At 35.6% G+C, this 13,051-nt stretch overlaps 1 protein-coding gene across 1 annotated transcript in view; it reads right to left on the reverse strand.

The window, feature by feature from the left end:
- Window positions 1–6,680, reverse strand: part of LOC110030140 (uncharacterized protein At4g10930) — a 48,407-nt gene extending 41,727 nt beyond the window's left edge. The window contains 3 exon segments of the mRNA XM_020732722.1: window positions 3,621–3,724; window positions 5,748–5,814; window positions 6,490–6,680. Coding sequence (XP_020588381.1) covers window positions 3,621–3,724; window positions 5,748–5,813 — 170 coding nt within the window. The 5' untranslated portion in view covers window position 5,814; window positions 6,490–6,680.
- Window positions 6,681–13,051: the final 6,371 nt, after the last annotated feature.

Below are 13,051 nucleotides of genomic sequence, written 5' to 3' on the forward strand. Positions count from 1 at the left end.
CGTATCATGTCGATCATGTCGTTGAAAACGGCAAAAGTGATTTGGGATTATCTCAAATCCGAGTATGAAGGAGATGAAAGAATTCGATGGATGCAGGTGCTAAACTTGGTTCGTGACTTTAAATTGCAAAATATGAAGGAGACAGAAACCATAAAAGAGTACTCTGATAGACTACTCAACATAGAAAATCGTGTCAAATTATTGGGATCTTCTCTGGAAGATTCAATGATTGTTCAGAAAAAAAATCTTTGTAACAATGCTTGAAAGATTTGAGGCTACCGTCACAATCTTAGAAAACACGAAGGATCTATCAAAGATTGCTTTGATAGAACTCTTAAGTGCTTTACAAGCATAAGAGCAGAAGTGTGTAATGAGGAAAGGAGCCGTCGAAGGAGCTCTACCAGTCAAGCATCAAGATGATGAAAAGAATAGGTGGCCCAAGAAAAAGAAATTTCAAGCTACAAGTGGACAAAGCTTTGCACTTGAGAACAGAAGCAAAACTGAAAATAAAAGATTAGAAGTAAAAAAAGATTACCCTCTATGTCAACATTGTGGCAAGAAATCTCATCCTCCTTTCAAATGCTGGAGAAGACCAGATGCAAAGTGCAACAAGTGCAATCAAATGGGACATGAAGCTGTCATTTGCAAGAATAAAGATCAACGGTAAGGAGATGAAACACAAGTGGCAGATCAAGAAGAAGATGACCAAATTTTCGTTGTAACTTGTTTCACGACTTATGAAACGGGTGAAAACTGGCTCATTGATAGTGGTTGCACTAATCATATGACACATGACAAGGAGTTGTTCAAGGAATTGAAGAGCACCGAGTCCAAGAATGTCAGAATTGGAAATGGTGAATATATTGCAGTTAAAGGAAAGGGAACTGCAGTCATTGCAAGCTGTTCAGAAATCAAGTTAATCACTGATGTTTTCTATGTACCAGATATTGATCAAAACTTGCTAAGTGTTGGTCAGTTAATAGAAAAGGGACTCAAAGTGATGTTCATGGAGAAGGCCTGTGTGATAGAGGATGCTACAAGCTAAAAGATGTTTGAAGTTAAGATGACAGGGAGGAGTTTTTCACTCAATCAAATGCATGAGGAACAAAATGAAAGCACTATGAAGATTCAATCAGCAATTGAGATGGTTGAGCATGTGAAAGTTGATGCAGGGCAGGGCTGAGGGAATTATAACTGGAGTCAACCTTACAGAAAACAATTGCAGACTTTTAGAGTTGAAAACTCACCTTTTGAGTATGGAAACAAAACTCCGAGCCATGTCGCGAATGAATGAAGAATTGAAAGATGAAATGGATAAGGCAATGGCGAGCCAATTTAATTCGGAGATGAGGCTGATAAAAGCTACTACAGAAGTCACAGAACTGAAAGCAAACCTCTTGGATAAGGAGACACAACTGCAAAGCATTATGGATAAGAATGAACAGCTAAAATTGGAGCTAAAGAGAGACAAGAAGCATTAGGAGAACTATGCTGCAACTATATTGGATGCTGAGAGAGCAAAAGCTGCAGAACAAGAAGTACTGATGAGACAAGGTGTTGTCAATGGGGAGGCTGAAAAGAATAACAAGAAGGCAATAAAGGTTTTAGAGCAGCTTGAGGTTGCTCGGGCAGTGAAATTAGAGATGGAGACTGAGCTGAGGAGGCTTAGGTTGCAGTTAGATCAATGGAGAAAGGCAGCCGAAGCAGTTGCAACAGTTCTCACACTAGGGAACAATGGCAGAATAGTTGAGAGGATGGACTCTCTTAAATCATACTACAATTCACTGCTCCCCGGGAAGTTGCTAAGCTCCCCTTTCTCCGACGACTTGGATTATGATTCTCCCAAGAGGAAGAATAGCAACATGCTAAGGAAAATTTTAATGGATCTCAATCTGGAGTAGAAAGAAAGCATTGAAATTTTTGTTGACAACCAAGCTGTCATTTTCGTTTCTCATAATCCTGTGTTTCATTAGAAAACTAAGCATTTCAACATCAAGTTATTTTTTCTAAGAGAAGTATAGAAAGAAGAATTTATGACTCTGGTTTACTGCAAATCTGAAGATAAGTTGGCGGATTTGTTTACAAAGTCACTTCCAATCAGCAAATTTGAGTTTTTAAGGCAGAAATTTGGTGTTCGCAGCTCCTAAAGCAAGAAGGAGTGTTGGAATACATGCTTAGAACTGTTGATTTAGTCTGAGTTTAATTGAGTCAAGTTTGTTCCTTAATCTTAGGAGTTAGTTGTTATTTTTCTTGATTTTGTTTCTTGTTATTTTCTCGGCTGATTTTTATGTCTTTTTCTTGGAAGTTTGTTATTAGCTCCAAGTTTCAAATATTGTAAGGCTACACAAAAGGTATGTAGTTCTAATTTTCCTTTCAATCTACAGTAATTCTCTTAAGTTTTTTATTCTTTCTCATTTCAAGAAACCAACATATGTCGACCACACCCTATTTCTTACTTGGTTAAGCCCTTTACAACTCCTCCATACCAAAAAATGATTACTCCCTTCCCCTTTAATGGCACCTCTCGGCCAAGGTAGGAAGTCAACCTTCCCCTCATCCCCACAATCCTATATATGTTCCAAATCCCCCAACATCATCCCCACCTCATACATCTACAAAGAGGGCCAAATCCACTAGCATTCATCACCCTTTAATGCGTCACCATCATCAAGGGATCTCGGAATTTCCCCTTTCTTGTGCGAGTAGAGGTGACTATGGTAAGTGGTAGTGGATTTGATCTCTACCGTAAATAGTTAGCATTGTTTTGAAAAGCTTATAGGACGATGGTGAATGTTATTGCATATGACATTACTATCCTGAATAGATGAGGAGACCAAAGACCAAAAAGAATGAGTTTGTTGTCTATCAAATGCATTTAGCGGATAAGACATGAGATGAATTTTTATATAGCGACTAATGGACGACAACTACCTCTGACAAATGGTGATCGTAGCATAAAAGTGCATGAAGCTCCTATTTATAAAAACGGAGAAGCATTTTCCATTCGAACTAAAAAGAACCCCGCAAACTACCAACACCATCAAACTCCAAAGGCAATACCAACACCATCAAACACCATCATGCAACCGCATCCTTAGGGTTCTAGATTATCGGACGGGCCAATTAGATGCCCTAGACATTGAGAACATAGGATGGCCAAGCCAAGACCATCTGGTGGCAGGCTCGGCCAAATGTCACATGATACTTCATTAGAATTCTCTTACAAAGTATGAAATTTGCAAGACCGATAATAAAGTTTAAAGTTGACACCACGCCACCACATGCATTAATTCTATGCTCATTTTCGTTTTCTTAATGAAACCCTTGGCCAAGAGTATACCAAACTTTTTTGAAAAAAGACTCAGCCAAACCAACAAGTTATTCGGCAGCCTGCTGATCAATGATGAACCAAAAATGAACATAGAGTTTTTAAACGGGAAAGTAACCGGAAGACCTTCAGTTTTAATCATTGTAAAGATTTATAACATTTTAAATATAAATTGTCAGCTTAGCGTTTAAATTACTCTTTAGATGAGTAATAAATACAAGACTGGAGTCCAGTTATGAAGGTATTGCAAAAGCAATGATTTTTATTTTTATTTTTTTTCTCATGAACATACCAATGGTCACAACAATCAAGCACCCCTCTGTCAATGACAATGTCCATACATATCCCACATCTCTCTTGTTCAAAAAGTGAGTCCATCTGCATAGCACGCAAGGTCTGTAAGTACAGAATAAAATCTTTTAAACTACAAAATTATGAAAATTTTCCAAATGCAGACCATTTGTTTCAAAGCATGCAAGTAAAAAATGGATGAACCTAAGAATCGCTCAAAAATGCAATTTATTTCCGGGAAAAGATAAGTCCTGCCACTTCTTCTTAAGAATGTAATACTTAAAAACAAAGTAACAGAAAATCATGACAGCTAAAATATAATAGATAGGCCAATTGTATTTCATGCCAGCAGCACAAAGTTCCATGAACTGCTATAAAACAAAGATATAAAGTATCAGAACACTGATTTATGAAACTTAAGGTACAAATTTAACTCATTTATAGCATCCATCTAGGAGTTGTAATAGAAAGAGAATCATATGAGATCTACAATATATTTCTTTTGTACAGCAAATATGCTTAAGCAATTCAGCCCAGATTGTTCCAAATTAGCTCAGTTCTTTTGTAGAATTCAGAAATTTTGTTTGGTTCATAAGAAGTGTATGGAACTAAGCCCCCAATCGGAGCACAATAACATTTGGTTCCTCCCAACCCGTGAGTAGGAACTTTGCTCAATAAATTAACCAGTCATCTCTTGTCATGAGAAGATTTTCCCTTGCAACTCCCAAACACTCAAGCGAAAACAAATTAAACTTAAAAGCCAGTGATACGGCGCACAACACACCAACCTTTCATAAATCCCAAGTTGCAACAAAAGCAAGCAAGCATGCTTCTTCCAAAATATTATCTTATTTTATAAAATGTAAATATTATGTTCATCATACCTCCCTAAATCACATCAAAATATATTCAAACTTTCAAAGATTGCACATTGTGAAAATTTGTTATCTAGTTTTCAAAGATGGTTATGTTTTTTTGCATAAAAAATGACCCTAATCCCATCAAAAGACTCAACTTTAAAGATATATAGAACACATGCTTTGAGACGCTTGAGGGTCTTGCCTGCAGTCCAACAATTCTGAAGGTTGGCAAAAAAAATCGAGGTGTGTTGGTGCAATGAAAGTGTTCAAGCGACATCTGGAGAACATTTTCTTTATCCAAAATGTGAAGAATGCAGAACCTTAGGGCATCAAAATTAAAGATAAGAATGTAGCCAAATTTGTGCAAATAAAACAGAGGAATTATTCTTCTCTTCATTCGGTTAAGCAACAAATTCACTTTGCCTTTTTCTAGCAACTGTGATCAACCCATAACTTATGGGCAGGGTATCCACAATTCTCAAGTACTGGTAGACTGATAGAAAGTTGAAATTGGAAACAGTGGCCTTAACTTGGTTTGTTATTTCTGCAATCACTTTTAGAAACTCAAAAAAAAAAGCAGAAAATTGTGTGATTTTATATTTAAATGGATTCAGTTTTTGTACAAATTCAGACTAGCTCTAAAATCCATTCTAATCACCATGCTTGAAATAACTTAGTAATAAATTTTGCTCAACACAGCAATATGTAAAAAATCTGTTCCTAGACGACTGAGAATGGAAATTTCACTGGGTTCTTAGAGAAGTTTTAATCTGTATGTTTGCTTCATATTCATATTACAAAAAGTAAGCAATTATTTTCTTTTCATTTATCAATCCTCATATGCACTGTAAGAAAATGAAACATCCATTCTGGCTGAATAATGAAGTTAACTAATATGTGGTGATGCTTTTCGTAGCATACTAGAATCCGAAAGACTTTGGGCAGAATACTAACTTCTGAAACTTCAGCTAAATTACCCATTTCTCATTTCTCAGTAATAAGACATGGATTTCTTTCTCAATAAGAGAAGTTTCATGGCTGTCTAAAAAACTCGAAGGGAAAATAACTAAATATCACTCATTTCACTGAACTTATTAATATGTTGCATATGAATTGCTGATTTGTTCCAAAAAAAGCAATAAAAACTTACAAAGCATGCATATATCAATCCAAAAAATATATATTTACACTACTATAAGAAAAAAAGAATAAATTTCTCAAAAAAATTGTGTCAACATGTGCTAATAACAAAAGGAACTGAGGATCACATTGCAGTCTTCATCTTCGATGCATAGCGCTTCCGATTCATCATTATTTCCCCATTCCAGGTCCATGCTGCAGCCAAAAGTGAGATTAAGAAATAAAATTAATACAATACACATAGAAAAATATAAGTTTCTCTGTAAATCAGAAAGCAAAAAAGGCCACTGCGCATAAGCATCAACAGAAACAAATGATTTGCACACTGAGACCCAAAATCTGAATCAACAAACGCTCTACAATCCACTGAGATTAATTCAAATAAATGATACAATGCATGCAACACATGAGTTAGAATCTGCGGACCAGTCCTCAGAAAAAAGCAATGGTTCGGGTGCTATGTATGCAACTATCCCCAGAAAAAATTATTTATCCAAGGTCGCGAATTATAACCATGAAGTTCCTGAATTATCACTTGTCATTCCAAATAAAAAAAATGCAAGTATTTCTTTGGTATCAAATGTTGCAGATAAAAAGTGCTCCCAATCTTCTCCGTCTGTTCAGATACTATAAGCTTCATTCCAAAATTAAAAAAGATTCCAAGCATGGGGTGAAATTACCAGGTAATTACTGAACATATCTACAACAAAAATTCCCACATGCCATTTGAAACAATAAAATATGGCGTATTTGGCTCCTTAACGATGGCAAAAGTGAAAAGGCATGGTAAAACATAGAAGGTTTACGTCGGATCGAGGAACTTTGAGGGATTGGCGGAGGAGCCAAGCTTCTTTGGCACTTAAAACCCACCTCCGTAAATCGAGTGTTTTGCAGGAAATCTTCGCAGAGTTCTCGAAATTTATGGCTGGAATCGGGAGAGAAACGGGAACGAAAGGCGCAGTTCAATATTTCTATGCAGGATTATTTAAATCCGTCCAGTTCATTGCGATTGTCAAACCAGACGACAGCCCCCGGCAAATGGGAAAAAATTTGGGTATAGATATTCGAAGATTATAATGTTGTTATACCCTCAAACATCCGTGTAATCTAGCTATATATATATATATACATGCGTATGCGTATTTTACTATAAGGTTATAGGGGCTATAATGAATAACCTTCAAATATCCTCCATGTAACTTATTTTCATGTTACAGACCTACAAACCTCTGCGTACGTCTTATGTACGAAATTTTTTTCCGCAATATTGATATATGCAGATAACTTGAAAATAGGTTACAGGGAGGATATTTGGATGTTAGAGGATATTTGGATGTTATAATCGGGTTATAGCCCATGTAACCTCCCTGTAACTTACATGTACCTTCTAGTAAGTTTCGCGCTTCTGTTTCCATGTATAAGTAGGTTGCAGAGGCTATAACGCGGTTATAACCTCCGAATATTCTCCACGGGTTATAGCCCATGTAACCTCCCTGTAACCTACATGTACCTTCTAGTAAGTTTTGCGCTTCTGTTTCCATATATAAGTAGGTTGCAGAGGCTATAATGCGGTTATAACCTCTGAATATCCTCCCTGTAACCCACTTACAGGTTAATGTACACATTTTTTTCCCTGCAAATGAGCGCATTTTCTGTCCCGACTACTAACTTAGCTATAAGTGCCTGCGGTGGAGCGGAAGTTATTACTGCTTTATTTGTGGATTATTTTAAATAATTCCGAGATAACTCAAAAATAAAGACAGCGGGTTATTTCTAAGTTATTTCAGAATTATTGAAAATAACATAGAAATAAACTGAAAATAACTCAAGAATAACATTCGCAGTACGTAAAGCTACGTCAGGAGTCCGCACAAAAAAATTAGGCCCTGCAAATTGAAAATTTCACTATATATAAATTTTCGTACAAAATTTTAGGGGATCGGGACCTCTCACAATTAGACAACTTACTAAAAGTTTATAGGTCGGGAATAACCTGCAAATGTGCAAAATCAATATATAAATTTTCCTATTATTTTGTAAGGGCTAGGGATCACATTTTTTTAATCAAATAAAATTATATTAATTATTATAATTTTATTATCATTATTAAATTGATTTATATCAAAAGGTGGCAATTGCAATGGTTTATGGCTATATACAACTAGAAGTTGTTACATCTAAATTTGTTTGACATATACACCACTTAAATAAGGATACTCGGGAGAAAAATAAAAGCGGGGTGAACAGTGGAAACTTAAACAAAGGGAAGAGAAATGAGATTAGCTTCATATTATTACTCATGTTATCTCTTTGTAATATATCACATGATGATGACATTTGTGTATGTTACCTATCTTTATATATGAAATTGTATTCTAGAAACTTGGAATTAACAAAAGCGGGAACGAACAATCAGACAATAAAAGTGAATATAAAAACATGAGTTGAATCCTCCCTGAACCAGACCCTAGAAGCTTTCAATTATCTTCACTCGGCTATTTAAATCCTGAATAGGGATCCTTCGGGAACGACAAAGATAGCGGCGAGCAGGTGACCAACTAGCTGGGGCTTCCAAGAGAGGAGGGAGCAGCATGGGAAAGAGAGAGAGTGAGTGAGCAAGATAATAATGTGGGATATGTAGTAATGAACGATGTTTTCTAGTAGCTAACCCCACCTATGGGAAAGCGCAAGGAAGACGTGTTATCAATTTTAAGGGCTTTAAGTTGGTCATTCTAGAGAAATCAAGGAGGGAAAATGAAAAATAAATAGTCATTAGTGCCATTTTTTTTTCTTTCTTTATACCATCTTCTTCTTCTTCTTGCGTGGAGAGCCTCTGTATCTTCCATCCTTTAATTTTTTTATTTTGGTAAATCCTGGCTTTGTGTAAAGTGATAGTGAGAGGTTTATTGAGAAGATTCTTTAGTCGAATATCTTAACCAAGATTTATTCATACTATGTGATTGATCGTTGATTTACTTAGAGCTAGTCTTTAGGTTAGGACTTCTCATGCGTGGAAAAATATGCTCTGTAGAGCTGAGTATCTTTCCTATTGTGAGCCTTAGGCCCTAACCCCGATGGGTCAGAATCTCAATTTCCCACTTGAAAGATTTACACGTCTGAAATGATTCCATTCAGAAATATTCAAAATTTAAAAAATATCCTTACCTGACGAGCTTAGGGCAAGGAGGCAGGAGAGAAGCCTTCGAACGAAAGAATAAATCAGGAATGTGGAATGTTTCGTGAGAGCAGCTTCATAAAAGCTAGGGGACCAAACGCGGATCACGGGGATAGACCTGTGGTCCACGTGTAATGTAAAATAGGAAACATCATTTCCATAAACGTGACCCAAATGCGCGAAACAAACGGTGAGGCAACGTTTTCAAAATGCTGCCGCACTTATAAGTTGCCCCAAACGGACCCTTATTTTCATTGTTGAACTCTATTTATGTTTATGTTTGGTATTTCAATGTTTAGATTTCAGTGTTAGGATGTTTGGTTTACTTTGGACACTGAATTAGATGTTTGGGCTTGAAAATTGTTAGTTTGTAATAGCTCAAATTTTATGTATAAAAGTGAGTTTTGTGTTGTTTGTGAAAGTTTGGTGTTAGAGTAGTGTTAATTATGAGTATAAATTTTTATTTGAGTTAATTAGAGGTTGACGTAAAGCGGTACATAACAGATTTCCTCATAAAACAAAATCTTGAAAAAATAAGGTGATGGCACCTGAAGCGCCAGATTTGGCGCCTAAAGTGTCATTTGACAAAGAGTTGGCGCCTAAAACACCAAATTCCCGAAAATGCAAGATTGCCTAAAAAACCACAAAATCACCCAGTAAAACACCATTTTTACTACTTGGGTCCTCTCTTACCTCTAAACCGTAACCCAGGGCTTTACATTATGCACATTTGAGAAGATTTTGAAAGCCAACAAACTTAGATTTCATCTTCTCTTCATAAGAGCTTCACTTTAACCCAAATTAAGAGCTTCAATTTAATGAAATTTTTTTTTTATTTTCACCATGGATTTTTCCTACATTATGGGAGATCCAAAATTTGGGATTTTTTATGGAAAAGCTTGAAGAAAACCCATGGTAAAAAGTTCTTTACCAAATAATTTTACTTTGGAGTTAGATTTTTTATTTTGTGATTTATTTGGATTTTCATAGAAATTCCAATGGCTCCACGAGTAAAGAGAAGAAAGCCAACGTGAGATTTTAACGCAAGGAGATTCGTCAATTACAATGTCAAACACTATTATAATACTCAAATAGAATCGAGAAAACTGTCCAGGAACGAGCTTTTGCTAACCCGGGTGGAGAGATCGAGAGGTTGATCGTCGTCATAAATTGAGAGAGGTTTTGCTACTTCACTAAAGTAGCTATTGTGCCTATGATCCAGGAGTTCTATGTCAACCTACGATTTACTGTTGATGATCACATCCTTATGAGAGGTAAGCAAGTTGAGTTTTCAAGGGAAAGGATAAATGCATTTTATGGACTGAGGAATGCATTTCATTGTAAATATGTTACATTCGTGATGATTGATTCATCCTTGGATGAAGTGATTTCCTTTCTAACTGATGGAAAAGATTGATGGAAATCCTTTCTAATTGATGGAAAAGGAGAATGAAAAATTAAAAATAATAAGAAAGTTAACTTCTCTGCTTCCATGATGAATATTCAGTCAAAGGTATGACACTACTTCATCTCTATTAAATTACTACCAACAAATCATATGAGCAAAGTAATGAAAGATATAGTTGTGTTAAACTTCTACATTCAGAAAATGAAGGCAGTTGATGTTGGTGCTCTTATAATTTATCATGCTCGGAGTATAGTTGGTAGCGCTACAGCTCATGGTTTGGGTTACTCTGCCTTGATCTTCACTTTATGTGAACAATCAGGAGTAGAGTCCCATAGAAATAAGGAAAAGCTGCAGCCACATAATCCTATTGGGAAGCATACGGTTCAAAGAGTTGAATCATTTATTAAGTCCAGGAGTGGAAGTAGTGATAGACCCTCAACATCAGTTGTAGAGGCATCTGCTTCTCGCTCTGCTTCACTTGAAAATATTATGGAGCAGCTCATGTTTCAACAAATGAATATTTTAAATATGCAAAATAGGATTGGAGAAATTGAAACAAAGAATGCTTATATTGATAAATATAAGCAGAGGAGAGTTCAACATGATATAGCTTATGAGGAGGCTATGTTTAGATATCTTAGGGTTGAGTATAATGTGAAATTCCCAACTTGCTCCAGTGAAGGGTGACCAAAGGAAAATATGTTGAGATTTTCATACCTATTTTACATTATTTTTATGATATTGCACTTTAAAGAAAGGTATTTTTGATGTTTTGTTGCATGAATGATGAATTAGGGTCATTGGAGCAAAAAGATGCAAAAAGGGGCGAATTTGGAGCAAAAATGACCAAAATGTGAAGATTTGAACTAGGCCGCTGACGACGAGCCAAACGGTGCTGAAGACGGACTTTTCCCGAGACTCCAAATTTAATAATATAGAAGGCCCACCAACGACACCCTCGAGGCCGTCGACGGTGAGATCAGCGGTTATGTCCAACAATGCATTGGATGGGACAAATTTTGGAGGGGTGCGTAGGAAACTCTTGGGAAAACTCATCCACAATTTTAAAAGAAGATTTTGGCCAAAAATTGGAGAGGTCTTGGATGTTAGAGAGGTTCCAGCAGTATTTAGAGAGTTTAGTAGAGAGTCTAATTGTGAGGAATTCTTTGAGAGATTGTAAGAGTGGAGGGAAAGTGAGAGATTTCTTCCTCTTTGCCGCTTTGAGAGGAATTCTGTGTGCTGTAAATAAAGGAGGAGAGTCAGAGGAACTTCGAGGAGTTTACTTGGGCAGGAATTAGAGATAAGTGTTATTTACTTGTTGTAGTCTGTATGATTTTGCTTTTATTTATGAATTCCAAGTTTTGTTGTGTCTTCCCCATGAATTCTGAAAAGTTTTCTCTGTCTTTCTCCTTGTCTTGAGATCTGTGAAATGGTGATTTGAATTGGTTGAGCCATGAAAATGTTAAAGAAATTGTGATGATCTTTTCACTTAGATCTTAATTTACCTTCAATCTGGTCAATTGATTTGTTAAAATATGTTGAGTTTTACAACTAAAGTGAAGATTACATCCAAGATTCAAGGAGGTCAAAGCCCTTGGAAGTTGGGTGCAAATAAATAGAAAAATATTATTATCAGGCATAGAATTGAAGATTTTAGAGTGGCAGACTAAATCCCCAATTTGGTTCTGTCATTTGGGTGCTGAAGTCGTGGGAGCTCCGAAGTGAGAGCCGATATCCTCCCAGCCTAGCCGCAGAATCAGTAACCAAGCATATGATTGGTCAATGTTCTTTATGCCTGAACCAAAGGGTAAAAGATAGGCATGCTCCTATTTGACACAATATAAATTGAATTAATTCATTTTATCTATTCACTATAATTTCTTGACAATGAGAAGGATGTTTTCTTATATACTGAATATCACAATTAAACCCTACTTTATATCATTAGTTATTTATTAGTTATCAAAATTATCTATTTATTTCAATTGTCTATTAGTGACAGATAAGCAAATTGAACGTCGTTGTTATAATTGAAGAATTATTTTTTTTATAAAGTCTTATTTCGTAGTATCTAACTTCTCCCTGCGGAATCAATATTTAGGACTCCATTAGAGCCCTATATTACTTGAGCGATACGTATACTTGCATTGACAAATTCGACTCTACATTATTGAATATTATATTTATACATCTTTATCAAATCAAACACATATATATAAAGTCGCGGTCAAGTTTTTGATGCCGTTGCTGAGAATTTAAATCTTCTAATAGGGCCATCAAATTCTTGTATTTGTCGATTTATAAAAAGTAGGTCAAGTTTTTGGCACCGTTGTCGGGGACTATATAAGAGTAACAGACAATTTAGCATTATTAAAAAGTTTTTTACTTAAATTACAACTTATTTATATATATATTTTTTAGTTAATTATATTACTGAGTACTTATTTCAAATTGTATGTGTAAATTTGGATCTGAAAATCTTTTACCATACAATTCAGAATTAGAACGCATTGTTAGAAGAATTAGAAAATTAAGAAGAGAACCTAGAAATTATGATACAATGGAAAACAACCTGAACAATCAAGAAATAGAGAATGAACACCAATCTAGACCCCTAAGAGATTATGCAAATCCTACGACAGATGAGATTCACTTATCTATCCAAAATTCTGATGTAGCTGCTAATTCATTTGAGCTTAAACCTGTTATTATCCAAATTGTACAAAATAATCAATTTGAAGGTACACCAAATGAAGATCCTAACTTACACCTCACTAGTTTTTTAGAACTATGTGCAACTTTTAAAAATGACAGAGTCTCAAACGATGCTGTTAGACTTAGTCTTTTTC

Source organism: Phalaenopsis equestris, unplaced genomic scaffold, assembly GCF_001263595.1.
Source record: "Phalaenopsis equestris unplaced genomic scaffold, ASM126359v1 Scaffold000665, whole genome shotgun sequence".
In the NCBI taxonomy this organism is placed as follows: Eukaryota; Viridiplantae; Streptophyta; class Magnoliopsida; order Asparagales; family Orchidaceae; genus Phalaenopsis; species Phalaenopsis equestris.